This window comes from Macrobrachium rosenbergii, chromosome 2 (assembly GCF_040412425.1).
Source record: "Macrobrachium rosenbergii isolate ZJJX-2024 chromosome 2, ASM4041242v1, whole genome shotgun sequence".
NCBI lineage: Eukaryota > Metazoa > Arthropoda > Malacostraca > Decapoda > Palaemonidae > Macrobrachium > Macrobrachium rosenbergii.
The window spans coordinates 81308440-81324414 of record NC_089742.1 but is presented as its reverse complement, the minus strand read 5'-3'; the positions used below and the strand labels follow the sequence as shown (position 1 = coordinate 81324414).

General features: G+C 42.1%; 1 protein-coding gene across 4 annotated transcripts in view; it reads left to right on the top strand.

Annotated features, from left to right (window-relative positions):
• botv (exostosin like glycosyltransferase 3) overlaps positions 1-15975 on the top strand; it is a 97669-nt gene that overhangs the window by 18191 nt on the left and 63503 nt on the right. For all 4 annotated transcript variants that reach the window (XM_067121543.1, XM_067121520.1, XM_067121531.1 and 1 more), the window contains one exon: positions 7046-7175. In XM_067121543.1, the coding sequence (XP_066977644.1) occupies positions 7046-7175 (130 nt within the window). The remainder of the gene's footprint in view (positions 1-7045; positions 7176-15975) is intronic.

Here is a 15975-nt window from a genome sequence, read left to right as displayed (position 1 = left end):
CAGACCTAGGTTGGGGAGCTCTTCTGGGGAACAAGGAAGTTTCCGGGACATGGTCCCTGGAACAAAGAAGTTGGCATCTCAGTGTCAAAGAATTAAAGGCAATCCATTTGGGACTACAGTTCTTCGTGTCAGAAGTTCGCAACAAGACAGTGACAGTACACACGGACGACACCTCTGCCCTATCTTAAATCAGGAAACAAGGGGGGACTCACTCTTTCTCCCTCTGTGAGTTAGCGAGGTCCCTTCTCCTCTGGGCAGACCAGAATCCTGAAACGTTCCATTCGAGGAAAACTGATTGTATTAGCGGACGAGCTGAGCCGTCAGAGACGGGTTCTCCCCACAGAATGGACCCTGGACCCTCTAGTCTGCTTTGATCTGTGGAAACTGTGGGGAAAGCTGATCCTGGACCTATTTGCAGCCTCCAGGATTCATCGTCTTCTGTTCTGTTTGCCAGCCCCGGATCCTGTAGCTTGGGCGATGAACGCCATGCTACAAGACTGGTCGAACAAGGATCTTTATGCTTTCCAGCCATTCAGCATGGTGAGGGAAGTCATAAATAAGTTTTGGACCCACCAAAACATGTCAATGACTTTAATAGTCCTGTTTTGGCCCCCGAAGGAGTGGTTCCCAGATTTTCTCGGACTTATGGTGAGTTTTCCGAGGCTACTTCCTCAAAAGCCAAGTTTACTCAGACAGGCCCACTTCAGGAGGTTCCATTGAGGATTGTCCACTCTGGCCCTGACAGGCTACAGACTGTCAGGGAGACCATTAGAGCGAAGGGCTTTTCAAGATTGGCTGCAGAGGCTAGCTTGATGTAGATGTCAATCCTCTAGCAAAGTCTACCAAGCCAAGTGGACAGTCGTCCACGCTTGGTGCAGAAGACATAACATCCCATCTTCTCAGACATCTATAGTGGAGATAGCAGATTTTCTGCTGCATGTAATGTCCTCTAGAGACCTGTCCTCCTCTACTACTAGAGGCTATAGGACTATGTTGGGCTCTGTTTTTCGACATAGAGGAATAGATCTCTCCTCGAACCAGGATCTATCCAACCTCATTAAGTCATTTGACACAGCTAAGCAAAAGGAGATAGGAGTAGTCTCTTGGAACCTGGATGGGGTTCGCAAATGGCTGCCTAGTCCCTCTTTTGAACCCCTTCATTTGATTTCGTTAAGGGATCTCACCAGAAAGACCCTTTTCTTGTGGCTTTGGCAACCACTAAGCGTGTTGATGAACTACACGCAATTGATAAGAGGATTGGCCTCTCCCAAGGGGATGCAGTCTGTTCTTTTATCCTGGGATTTTTAACCAAGAATGAGACCCCTTCTAAACCCTGACCTCTCTCGTTTATTATTAAGAATCCTATTGGAGGTGCAAGAAATTGCAGTACCCTGGGTCCATTGTCAGTGCCAGGCATGGTGTTGGGGGAAGAAGCATAGGAAGCATCCCTTCCATCCTTTTTTCTCTTTGCCTTGACATAGGGTGTTGAGTTCTAGGGAAGCCTGGGGGTACTGTGCTGCGTACCTGGAGTGCCAACCAGTTTTTTAGCAGATGGGTGGTGGTTTTTATTTATGTGGTGTAGGTGACAGCTTTGTTTTCTCTGGTTGTTTTTATTTGTGGTACTGTGCCCAGGGCAGGGGCAACATTAGGTACTTTGCTAGCCAACGGAAATGTCCTTCACTGCAAAGTTCCCACTGAAGTAGTAGGCGTTTCACGTCTATACCGCCATGCCACTACATGATAAGATGAGCACCATCCAGAGGCAGTTTCTTCCTGCAGTAGCTCTCTTACCAGGTAAGGAACAACAAGCATTGTATCAGTCCTAGCAATTTTTTCTATAATCAAATTCATTATCATTACTAATGTTTTGGAGTAGATGTGTCCATGCATCCCACCTCCTGTCAATGTGGGACATGTTTATGATAAAATAAAGTTTTATATATACTTACCAAGTAGTTACATGATGAGAGCCCTCCCTCCTCCCCTCACATGGACAGAAGGGCACAAACAAACTGAAGCTCTTTGCTGAGTTGTTCCTCTTTCCCCGAAAGTGGGCAGGGTTAGTTACCTACCCAAATCGAAAGTAGTTCTGCAAATTTCAAAATTTTAGCTGCTGTGCGAGATGAAACTATAGCTATGTAACTACTTGGTAAGTATATATAAAACTTTATTTTAAAATAAAAATGTAATTTTCTTGCCTTTCTGTTTTCTGTGCATTTGATCTATTTTGGCTTTTAGTATACAATGGTATCAATTTTTTTTTTAGGTACTACAACACTTGTAGTTAGTTATAAATGATTTGTTTAACCAGACCTCTGAACTCTTTTAGGGTTCTTCTCGGGCTGGGATACAACACTTGTAAACAACATATATTTTCATAATGCTGACAGAGTAAGCATTCATTACGATGCAGTGTATTCTGTTTCTAGTATAGTTTTTGGCATGCCAGGGCATATTGCATCTCAGCTGACCTGTGAATCTCTTCATTGAAACTCCTCTTCAGTTTTGCAGTTGAGCACACCCTAATATTTGTACAGCATATGTCGAATTCATTCTTTGACCAAGATGACAGACATAGCAGTTATATGACAAGGTTTCAGGAATGACTGAGAAAAAATTTGTCACTGTCAAGCATTAGTCTTGGATACCAGGAATGCTTGAGAGTAGGCATTCACTGATCTAATAACATTCTGTTAATTTTTATCCCAAGTCATGGGCTCTGCAAAGGTCATGGTTCCAAATGTAGTAAGAGCCTTGTTACACATACATATTATATGGAATGTATCTTACCTACTGGTAAAGATAGTTATATTGTCTGGTTTAGTATGGGTTTGGGAATGCCCTAGGGAGGCGAGTTCTGGCAGGTCTCCTCCTGTGGCTGAGGGAGGAGCAGCATGGGCCTCCAAAGATCGGATGGGACTGGACGGTCCCATCGATCTGGATCTCTTACAGACCACGCTGGAGCGAAAACTCCCAGAGTTTGTTTCATGTGTTGTGTGCAAAATATCCTAGGGAGGTAATTATGGCTTCATTCTATCCTTCAGTCTCGTATTGTTGGGATTTCTTTTTTACTAAGGAAACAGTGTTGAATGTATCTTGAAAGAGTAATGGTCCAGTTAGGCAATTTTGGGGAGTAAATCATACAATTGCTACTTAATGTCAATTTTTCATAATAGTTCTGTTTACAAGCAATCCACAACTAGTACAAGTAACCTCCGTATTCTAGAGGACAATTCATTCATAAATATATGAGGCTATCAGTCGAGAAACATGCCAAGCACCATCCTGGGTCAAAGTATTTTTTAATTTAATTTATTATATTTTAAAAATGGCACTTGGCATATTTCTCAACTGAAAAGCTCATATACACCTTGATCATGAATACACATATGCACCTTTTTCCTTCAGCATGAAAATAAACAATTAAGTGAGTACATATAGTTAGACCTAAAAACAAACAAATCTCCAATACATATGACTCACACAAATCACTTCAGGAAAATTCAGTCAGTTAAGCATTTTCACTAAAAGACCTTTATATATATATATATATATATATATATATATATATATATATATATATATATATATATATATATATATATATATATATATATATATATATATATATATATATATATATATATGTGTGTGTGTGTGTGTGTGTAATTACAATTGTAAATGCTGGTGATCATTCATTGATACCAAAGCAAGTTCTTTCATTCCTTGATAACTATTATTGCATTAGAAATGTGTCATCTAATGGCATTAACACAAGTTCACAAAAATCTTCATGTTGTATTGCTGCTTTCTGCATTGACTTGGAGTCATCCATGTTAAGAACTATTTACATTATATGAGATGCAAACATGACTCCTTGTTACAGTGGCTGTCATCGTTTCTTACTGGAAATAAAATTCTCTTATCAGCTACACCTGAAATGAGAAAGGTTCACAATTGATAAGAGGGAACTGAGTGGGTACAGTGACACATCAGATTTTTAAGTTAAGTATACCTTAGTTTAACCAGACCACTGAGCTGATTAACAGCTCTCCTAGGGCTGGCCTGAAGGTAACCAGTTGGTTCTTAGCCATGTAAAATAAGTCTAATCCTTCTTAATCAGCTCAGTGGTCTAGTTAAACAAAGGTATACTTAATTTTTACATCAAATTTTAAAATATAACAAAATAGATGCAAATAAGAAAATAAAATATAAAAATGATAGAATACTGTATTATTCTGTTTCAGTAGATACAAAGTGGCCAATATACAGAAATGCCATAAAACTATGATTAGTATCATAGAAGGGAGTATCTTGCAGATCAGAGCATATGCTCAGCTGGTTCCTGACTTTCCCTTTCACCTTAGTCAAGTCAGTGTCTGACATACAAGCTAGGCCTTGCCTTTACAGTCTTTGATTTGATTGGATAAGGCTTTTCCTCTTTGGTGGAGTTGTTTATACTTTAAGTGTTGAACAGTCAAAAGCTCTCAGGAACTTTGGTCAAGAGTGACTTATATTCTTAGTGCTCTAAGCATCATGAGAGTATCTTTGAAGACTATTCTGCTGTTGGACATTCTTTGACAATTAGATTGTTCTTCCTGGCCTCACTGTATAAAGGGAAAAGTCTTTTTGGCTTTCCATATCACGATAAGTTTTCGGTAGGGCTGTGATTGCTCTCTTTCCACCATTCCTCAGTAAGAACAGTAGCTCAGGTCTTGTCTCTTTGATGAGAGATTAAGAGTTTCCTCAACTCTTCCCTCCAAGTCTAAGGTGGAGATCTGGATGAAATACTGCTTTGCTGGCTTGCTCTTTTCAGTACTTTTTAAAATTATCCACTCTCAGAGTTTAGAGTGTTTTCTACTTTCATTAGTACTGATTCATGTTGGAAAGAGTTGTCTAGGAACTGCTTCTTTTGGCTTCATATGGGGTCATCAGAGTGTCATCTCTGAGGAGGAGGTTGGTTCCTTTCTCATGGGAGGGAACTCTGTATCAAGGGCATTAGTCCAGCCCTCATTTTTCAGTTGAACTTTTTATGTTTCCAAGTTTGAGGATTGATGTCTAATATATGAGACTCCCTTTTCCTCATGCTAACTTAGTATTGTCACTCCCAAGTCTCAAACACTTTTCTTTAGGAGCTGTGATAGCTGTCCAACAAATTATGTAGTCACCCAAGCTCCATTTTTGACAAGGCCTGTAGCCTGATCTAAGTCTGGAGGTGGAAGGGAAATTTACTGAATTCCATTCCATCCTTATTTCTTCTTTCAAGAGTATAATCTGCGCCAAAGCACTTGGGGAGCCAGGCAGGGTACTGGTGATTGCACTTCGGGCATCCTCTCTCAGTCGATGACTGGAAGACATCTCCCATGTCCTCTCTCTCATAGCAAGGGAAAGAGGGGACTAGGTAGAGTTTAGTCTGGTGCCCAATTCTGGGTTTTACCAGGACCAAACTGATTTCTGAGATGAAGTCTCTTGTGTGAGATGTCATGCTTTTCCAAATGGTTTTTTACTTGAGTAAATCCTTCTCACCTTAGAGGAAACACGTAGGTCCAGGGACCTACTACCCTGGCCAACTATTTAGCCAGATCGGTAGGGGTTCATGAGTCATGACCCCCCCTTGCTTGCAAAGCATATGGGATCATGGCAATTCTGTGGTGTTTCTCAGCTCCAGTCAGTTGAAAGGGACTCATCTCCCACCAAAGGAGTAAATCTCATATATAAAAGGTAACAGTTTGCATTCTCATGGGGAAAAAAGTTTTGAATAACATTTTGTAATTTTCCTAGGTATACAAATCAAGAGCCTTTTTTAAATAGTCCCACTTCAACTATCCCACTCAATCCCTGTGGCTGAGGGAAAAGTGAGTATGATGGTCCCCTACGCACCCCCATCATTTCTTTTCTCTCTTTCTTTGAATCCTCAGCTGAAAACCCTTTTGGACAGACTCAACAAACTACAAACCCAAGAGGGTTCCAAAGGGGAATCAGCCTGCAGAGACAGACAAACTATAGGAAAAGGTGATAAATAAATAAATATTGTATGAGGGAATAGAAAATAAAACATACACCAGAAATTCAGGAGGCATCAGCAGAAAGCATAAACAATTTGCTCCTTGCCTAAATGTTTGAAGATCAGAAAATTCCACAACTGCAATAGGCAAACTATTACACACTTTAGTTGTAGCCAAGGTAAGACTCATAGCAAACTGAGTAGAATTAAACCTGATACTGTACTAGAAAATGACACACTGTTTGCAGTAGGAGTCTAGAAATTTCCAATATCTGGCAGGGCCTTGGATACAGTAATCATGTACAGAGAAAGAGAGAGAGAGAGAGAGAGAGATGACTGCTTACAGAAGTGCAAAATTCCTTGAAGATTTGTCACAAACAATAGGCTACATATTGTATTCAGTTCCTGTTCATGTTTTGTTCAGTCATAATCATTGGATTAGATTGCATTTGGGGCTAATAGGTATTGCAGGTCCATATGAGTCAAAGGAACAGTAGCATGTTCAGTTGTAAATGTTTAAAAACCACTTGTGCTCTCTCTCTCTCTCTCTCTCTCTCTCTCTCTCTCTCTCTCTCTCTCTCTCTCTCTCTCTCTCTCTCTCTCTCTCTCTCTCTCTCTTACCTTGAGTTTATGAGTACTCAAAGGTAGATTTCCTTACTTTAGAAAACACAGCATATGTCACTTTGTTCTATAAGTTTCTCGTATTCAAAGTATGAACTTGATATACAGTACAGGATAAAGCTAATATCCTTTAATGGAATGTAATTAAATAATTGTGTTAATCAGTAAATATAATGCATTACAAATTAACAAAAGATTTCAAACAATGATTTATGATAATCTAAAGTCTATTAGCTTAAGATTTGTTTTGTATGGTTTTAATATTTCATAAATTTTTACATGCCATACAAAATAAATAATATTGCTGTAATACTGTATATTAGTAATATGCACACTAAATGTTGCAGTTAATTTTTACACGATATTAATCCTTGCCACACAAAGGCTAAGATTTCAATAATAATGATGACCTTCCCACAGGCTGTCAGAGATGGATCACTGAGTCATGAACGTCACTTGCTTTTGGATCCTAATGACCCTTTGGCAGATTTGTCAGGCCTCAAGTGTGATAATGCCAAAGCCAGGGTTCAGGAACTTCTTTCTATTAAAGGTTAGATTACTGTACATTTAGTAACTGTAACTTGGTTTCATTTATATCTTTTTAGAATGACTACCAGTTATTTTAACTGTTATTTTGATCCATTAAACAATCCTCATATGTCATCCCATAATTATTAAAAATTATTTCACAAGATAGCCTTTTTATGATTCAATTTGTGCTTTGTGTAATCTGAAAGTCTGTTTTACTTTTGTGCATGCTCAGTACCATTTGCAAAATTGCAAGTGGTATTGAGCAAAGTTGAATGTAGATAAGTGAAGCAATCCTCTATACATACCATTATGTTTGCCCCCTCATTGGGGGGTAGCGCCATCAGTGCACATCAAGTAATGTGGGCATTACTAAGGTTCTTTGCAGCGTCTCTTCGGCCCCTTGCTGCAATCCCTTACATTCCTATTACTGTACCTCTGTTCACATTATTTTTCTTCCATTTTACTTTCCACCCTCTCCTAACAATTGTTTCCTAATGCAACTGTGAGGTTTTCCTCCTGTTACTCTCAATTTCCTTTCAGCACTGAATGACCTTGGGTCCTAGCACTTGGCTTTTGTCCTAGATTTTACACTCAGGTATTCAGAGTATGTTTCACCAGTCTAAATCTCCTACTTATCAGTCTGGCTACATCCAGAGCATATGTGTATTGACTGTTTACCTTGAACTTTGATCTGTCATCATAACAAAAGTTATCTGATGTTTAGAACTGTTTGGTGCAATTGCAGCTATTATTGTCCAACTACTGTGTGCTTATGGTTTGTTCATATGGGAATATAAGCCATAGCCTTTTATATCGGGGGAATCCCTCAGTGGTGAGTTAGGGTTGGTCATTGAAACTTTGGTAACGAGGTAGTTAGTTGGTAGGTTAGGGAAACTCCCACTGACCTATCATCATCAAGAACTTCTTGTTTAGCCAAATACTATACTGCCAAGTTAAAACTTTTCCCTGCTTTATTTTGTAAGTAGGGTGAATTTGTGTTGCTAATATCTGGATGTGTCTAAAAGAATGAAAAACAAAGATGTGGTGTTGTCAGGATGGAATACCCCTCCTTTGACACCACTGAATCTTTTTAGTTCATCCTCGGTTCATGGCTGTTGATCAGTACCATGAGGACTGATTATGTACCATAAGTCTTATCTCTTGGGAAAGGAGCTTTCTCATGCTCTTGGGTATCTGATGGGAATGGAGGTTCTTGCTTCATCAGAACCCCAGCAGGCAGAGTTTGAACAACATTTTTGAGATATCTTTGGGCTCATTAGTGAGCACATTAATCTTGGGGAGGTGATCCTGTCTGAACCAAATTTTGTCAATTGAGCTGACCTTGGGTGTGCTCAAGAAGTGAGACCATCTTCAAGATTTCTGTGGTCACAGCCAGCTAGTGGTGTTTTGGACTAGCTGAGTGGTCAGATATCTGAATTGTAGGGTTCTCTGTTGTCTAGCAGATCGAGTAGGCTCCTCCCCTTGCTGTTTGCATGACAGATTCAGCGTGCTGGAGAACACTGAGATTACTCATTATTTTGTAGACTGACAAATGACCTTTCCCTGGAGAGTCTGTGACTGAAAGGTACAACCCTCTTGTCAATGTAGCCAGTTGCCATGGCCTCTTTCAAGATGGCATTATGGCTTGGCCTTTTGTTGAAAATGCTAGCTTCGCTGTCACTGGTGTCTCATCTGAGGATGAGAAGGTGAAGATCAGGATGTAGCTAGTGTCTGGAGGAAAGGTGTTGACTTCCTATCACATCAGAGTTTGAACCTATGGCTAAACTTTGTCTTGAGAGGATGGGAAATTGTGTCTTCTCAAGACAAGTTTCAACTGAGAGCAGTCTTTTGCTATGGAATGCTTGCTTCATTGGCAACTGAAGTGGCATTAGGCGGCCTTGAGCAACCCTCCCTACTTGCTCAGTCCCCTGAGTAGTGAAGTAAGGGAGGACCTTGTTAGGTGGCTAGACGACAGGAACCTCCTCATGGGAGTTCCTACTAACCCCCTACTTCAGGAGATGTTTCTGTTCTTGGAAGCATCTAAGGAGGGGTGGGGCACGCACAAGGGAGGTCATTCCACATCAGATGTATGAACAGAGGACAAGCCTCATCTGAACATCAACATCTTGGGAAATGTGATCCGTTCTGGAAGCCCCACAAGCATTCTTTGATCGTGTGATGGGTCACTCTATTGTGTTGATGAGCAAAAATATGATCATAATGGCATTTCAGTTAACAATGCAGATGCTGTCTTGTTGAGGAACCCAAAGAGTTTCTCTCATAGCCCACTGTCATCCTTCAGCCACTTGTCCAGCCTTCATAGTTGTGGGTTATGAAGCAGTTCCTGCAAGAGAGAGGTGTTTCTCACTGGACTGCACAGTAAATGTCCAGGTACCTCCAAAGGTCCTCCACTACAGTGTGACCTCTTTAATCTGTCACCCCGAGGTCCGGCAGCTCCCATGGTCCAGCACTTTTTTAATCAGCCTCCATTAATTCGGGGGCGGCAGCTGTGTTTCAGTTTTGGAATTTTTTGGAGTCTGGAACTGAAACTTGGTCTGTAAATACAAAGCACAGTTTATTTCAGGGAAAACATTCTGTGGAAATAAAAAAAAATATACAATATCAAAAAAAACCATAATTTGCGTATACAGTATATGCTTGAGTATCATTCTAATCTCATGTATCATGCAATTCTTAAAATTTTATTCCAAAATGACATTTTTATGATAAAGTTTTATATATACTTACCCGGTAGCAATAGTCATTTGTTGATGTAGGTGACTAACCCCGCCCACTTTTGGGGTAAGAGAGAGAGGAACAACTCAGCCCAGGGCTTCACTTTTGTTTATGCTCTAATGTCCATGAGAGGGGAGGAGGGCGGGCTCCATCCGTAATTACTGGGTAAGTATATATAAAACTTTATTTTATCATGAAAATGTAATTTTATATAATTAACTTACCCAGTACAGTAATTACTTAGCTGAATCCACACTGACAGGATTCATGGACATCATGTACTGTTGATAGTGTTAATGAAATGAGAACAGAATAAATAGGTTTAGCATTGAAACAGTGCTTGTTGTTCTTACCTGGTGAGAGAGCTGCATAGGTAGATAAAATCTCAACTGAATAGTGGTGTGCAGTATAGCCAGGATCACTGAAGTGAGGGACTTCACAGAGGAGGAGTACTGGATCGTTAACGAAGTATGATGTAAATTGTGCAACAAAGGAGACATCCAATCATTAACAGAGTAAACTTTGCAATGAAGGAGACATCTGGTCATTAACAGAGCCAACAAGTATGCGCCCCTACACCACACATTAAAAAACATATACAGGCAGTCCCTGGTTATCGGCAGAGGCTCCGTTCCGACAGCTTGACGATAAGCGAAAATCACCGATAACCGAAAATCGGTTATTGGCGATTTTCGGCACTTATTGGTGCCGATAACCAGAGATCGGCACCTCTGCTAGGCCTGTATCAGCTCCAATACTCTATTATTGGCGCCAGTAAGCAGAAATCAGCGATTTTTGGTGCTGAAGATCTGCGAAAATTGCTGATTTTCGTTGCTAGAAAGCCCAGTGAGACTGGATCGCCGATAACCGAGCCTGCCGATAACTGGGGACTGCCTGTATATAGTATATAAAAATCTACCACCCTACAAGAAAAACACTGGTGGGCACTCTAGGCACCTTGTACCCTCCAGGCTCCCCATGAACTCAACACCCTTGTGCCAAGAAAAAGAGGCAAAGGAACGGAAGTGTTGCTTCCTGCGTTCCCTTCCTGAACACTATGCCAGCTACGGACAACAGTCCTAATGTACTGCAGTCTTCATAAGTCGTCTCCACATCTCCCAAATAATTCATAACAAAAACTGACTTACATTTCCAGATTCTAGTCTGTAAGATCGAAGCAAGGGAAAGATTATGCTTAAAAGCCACTATTGTAGCAAATGCTCTCACATTGTGGGCTCTAACCTTTAGCACAGATAGGATATCTTCTCTGATTTGAGCATGTGCTTCCGGAATCAGGTCTTGTACAAAGAGAGATAGTGTTCTTAGACGGGTCTGGAAGGGTTCTTAATTGAACACCAAAGATTCCTTGTTGGACCTCCAATCTTCTCTGTCCTCTTGATGTAATATCTAAGTGCTCTTACTGGACATGGGCTTCTCTCCTCTTCTTCTGGACCTAGGATGTCCATTAAGCTTTTTATAGTAAAGGAACGAGGCCATGGCTCTGAAGGGTTCTCATTCTTTGCTAAGAAGCCCAGAATAAGGGAACAGACAGTGTCTCCCTGGAAAAAACCAGTTTTTCTGTCTATTGCATGGTGCTCACTCACTCTCCTCGCAGTGGCTAGAGCAACCAGAAAAATATTCTTTTTAGTAAGATTCCTCAGTGAGGATGAACACGTGGGTTCGAAATGTGAATCTGATAGCCACTTGAGGACAATGTCCAAGGACCAAGGACACGCTTCCTCCTTATTGGCCTTGGTCGTGTCAAAAGACCTAATAAGATTTGAGAGATCCTGGTTGGTTGAAATGTCTAACCCTCTGTGCCTGAAGATGGGGCTAAGCATAGCTCTATATCCTTTTATCGTTGAAGCGGAAAGGCCCCTAGTGGATCTCAAGTAGAGAAAAAAGTCCGCCGCTTGAGTTAAAGTGGTTTTAGAAGAAGAGTTGTTATTCTTCTTACACCAAAGTCTAAGGACTGCCCACTTTGCCTGGTAGGCTTTGTTAGTAGAATGTTGTCTACATTTAGAGATAGTTTGGATGCAGGTCTTGAAAAGCTCTTCGCTCTCAAGAGTCTGCAGACAGTTGAAACCCTGTCAGGGCCAGAGTGGATGTGTCCTGATAAAACTTCCTGTAGTGGGGTTGTCTGAGTAGACTTGGGATTGCCAGAAGAACTTGTGGGATGTCTACTAGTGCTTGAGTAGCTCCAGGAACCATTCTTTCCTCTGCCAAGAGGGAGCTATCAATGTCATCTTGGTGCTCTGGTGTGACTGTGACTGGAGCTTCTTCAGGACCTCCTTTGCCATCCCAAACAGAGGGAAGACATACACGTCCAGGCCAGACCAATTCGGCATCATCGCATCGGTCGCCCAGGCTCAAGGATCCAGAAAGGGTGAGCAGAACAGGGAAAGACAGTTGTTCCTGGATGTTAGAAACAAACTTACCATCGGTTCTCCCCACACTTCCACAGGTTGGAACATACCTGACAGTCCAGAGTCCACACTAGGGAGTACTGTATTTGCTTGTGACGACCGTGCTTGTCCGCTAAGACATTGCACTTTACTTGAATGAACCGTGTTAACAGCTGGGCCCAGCTCTGATCTGCCCATAGCAGGAGACTTCTGGCTGTCTTGCAAAGGGAGAATGAGTGAGTTCCCCCGTGGAGTCTTAAATATGCAATGCAGTTGTGTTGTCGGCATGTACCGTTACTGCTTTGTTGTGGAATTCCTTCGCAGTGTTGCAATCCCAAATGAATTGCTTTTAATTCCTTCAGGTTGATATGAAGACATCTCTCCTGTTGGGACCATACTCCGGAAACTTCTTTTCCCCTCAAGAGAGCTCCCCAACCTAGATCTGACATGTCAGAAAAGAAGTCTAGGTTTGGGTTCACTACGGATAGAGACTTTCCCTCCGATAGTCTGCTAGCAGAGGTCCTCCTTTATCTCTTGTGTTATGGGGAATACAGTATGCACAAGTCTTGATTTATCTTTCGATCCCAGCTGATTCTTAGAAAGAATTGTAGAGGCCTCATATGCAGCCTTCCCAACTTCATAAACTGTTCGATCGATGCTAGAGTGCCAAGGAGACTCATCCATTGAGTGGCTGAGCACATCTGTAGGGAAAGGAAAAGGTTGACTTTCTTCAGGCAGTCCTCTGTTCTTTTGGGGATGGAGAAGCCTGAAAATTCTGAGAATCGATCTTCATCTCCAAATAAAGAATTTGTTGAGAAGGAATCAGTTGGGATTTTTTAAGGTTCAACAGCAAACCTAGATCCCGTGTCAATAGCAAAGTCCTTTGAAGGTCCTCCATGTACCTCTCTTTGGTGGGCGAATAAATCAACCAATCATCCAGGTACTGTATCAGGAAATATTTACTCCCCAGCAGATGAAGCCAGTTGGCTAATGGGGTGAGTACTTGAGTACTTGTGTGAAGACCTGTGGTGCTGTTGAAAGGCCGAAACATAACACTCGAAACTGGAATGCTTGATTCCCAAAAACGAATCTCAGATGCTTCCTTGAGTCCTGCTGAATGGGAATGTGGAAGTAAGCATCTCTCATATCAAGAGATCATCCAGTCCCCTCGACAAATGGATGATAGGACAGACTGAACTGTTTCCATGTGAAACTATTTTTTTTAATGTAGGAGTTCAGTGCACTCACATCGAGTACTAGCCTCCATCCTCCTGTGGCTTTGGGTACTACAAAAAGCCTATTGTAAAATCCCTTGGACTTCTTTATATTTTCCACCACTTTTATAGCTTTCTTCTCGAGGAGTGACGACACATCTTTCGAAAGGGCTAAATACCTCTTTGATCTTGTGGAATAGGCCATTAATTTGACAGGAGTGCTGGACAAGGGAGGCTTCTCTTTGAAGGGGATGGAATACCCTTCCCTTAAAACTTTGTTCACCCACTGATCTTCCCTTTCATTCTCCAACTTTCCTAAAAAAGCTTGAGTCTGGCCCCCACAGGCGCATGAAGGACTGAGTCCTCATTTACAAGTTGCATATTTGGAGGATGGTCTCTCGACTGCACAGCAGGCGAAACATACAGTTGCTCTCAGCCTTGACTGCCATCTCTGCCTGCTTCCTCGAAAGGGCTGAGGCTGAAGAGGAGAAGATGACTTGGTAGAGGCAGCGGTCCACTGTCTTGGGGGTCTTGTAGATTGAGTAAGCAGCTCCTGAGTCGATTTCTTGAGAAGGTGAGAAGCAACTTCCTCTACTGTTACTTGCAGGAAAAGATGTATATCATCCAAGAGCGAGAAGAGAAGTGCTGACTCGTGAAGAAGTCACGCCCTTGGATACAAAGGAGACCCAGAGCTTTCTCTTTTTCAGGATCCCCATGGCTTGAAGAGGAAGATATTTCCACTGAACCATCTCTGACCGCCTTATCTGCGCAGGAGAGAACACTACGACAGTCAGCCACAATATCTTGAGGTAGATCCGAATCTCGTATCTTCTTTGCTAAGGCCCCTGTGGACCATTCAAAAACCTAAAGACCTCAAATACTTTGGCAGAATACTAAAACACACTTTGCCTTCTTTTTTTGAGAGCCAGTTATCCGCTTCCCCTGTAGCCTTCTTAGATGAGAATGATGAAGCCACTTTCGGAAGTCTAGACGAATCACAAGGCAGGGGGTTGTCAAATCCATTTTCCCTGACGGAATTGTAGAAGTCAAGTGAGACGGCGAAGACACTGGGTGTTTTGATGAAGAAGACAAAACAGGAGCCATCGCTGAACAATCTGGGCGCTCAACTGTGGAAGGATGTATCAGCGCTGAAGGGCTCTTGGGTGCCAAGCAGTGTGTGGGTGCCACTGGGCGCTCAGCTACTAACGGGTGCTCAGCTGCCAATGGGCGCTTGGCTGTCAATGAGCGCTAGGCTGCCAATGGGCGCTCGGCCGCCAATGGGCTCTCCTTGTTCCCGGCTGGGCGCTTGGATGAAGAATGGGAATGATCGCGAGAAGAGCCTTGCTTGGACGAAGAACTGGAGCACTTGTGGGACACTGATGATGGCCTGGGAGCTATGGACTGCGAAAAACGTTCAGAACTGTCCCATTTGCTGCACGATGGTTGTGGACTACCAGGCTGTTCCCTGAACCTCTTGCCGTATGACGGAGGGGACTGGTCCCTGAGCGGTGCTCGTCTTTTCAATGGATGAGATTCGTCCGAGAATCTCCACTGGTGTCCGTGAGTAGGGCTAGAATCTCCCGAACCGGATGATAGATGATGAACACCAGACACTCCTTTCCAATGGCTGACTTTTTTGACACCTGGGACGTCACAGGTGCGACTGAGGGTCCGACTACCCATGGACAGACCCCACCGACCTCCCTTGGGCCTCCAGTGTGCCTCCTCCTGGGGCTGGGGAGTTTGGCACTGACCTTTGCCTAGGAATCATTGGGACAGGCAGCCACCTCCTCCACTAACACCCCACTTGAACGCGTTTTACTGAATTTGTCCACGAGGACACACACTGAGTCAGCCAACTGTGCCACTGTGCTAGCAAGAATATAAAACTTTTTGTCAAATTTTGATTTGAGGCTGGCATAGCAATCTGGGTCAGGAGCTTGGGAACCAGGAGCAGAGATCGATGGTGCAGGAAGAGGGCTGGAAATAGGAGAGGTTACTTTAGCAGGAGAAGAGATAATAGGAATATTAACATCACTAGATTCCTGAGTCATGTCTTGAGTTGCTAACTTAATTTCAGCTCTGAAGCTGCTTTCAACCTTCGGTCAACTTTGACTCAACCGAAATGGTCGAAAACGCAATTGTAAGCTAAAACTCTTACATTCTAGAAATATTCAATCATGTACCTTCATTTTGCAACAAATTGGAAGTCTCTAGCACAATATTTCGATTTATGGTAAATTTTTGAAAAACTTTTTCTTACGCTGTAACTCGGCCGAAAATTTCAGAAATTCTTTCGTCATTTTGTCGTAATTTTTGCACTGTTCTATATTAGCCGTTACATAAAGTTTTATATATGAAAATGTGACAATTTCATGTACAATACAACAGAAAATAACTCATGGTTGTAGCTTTTATCAGTTTTGAAATATTTTCATATAAATCACGATAACTGCCAAAATTT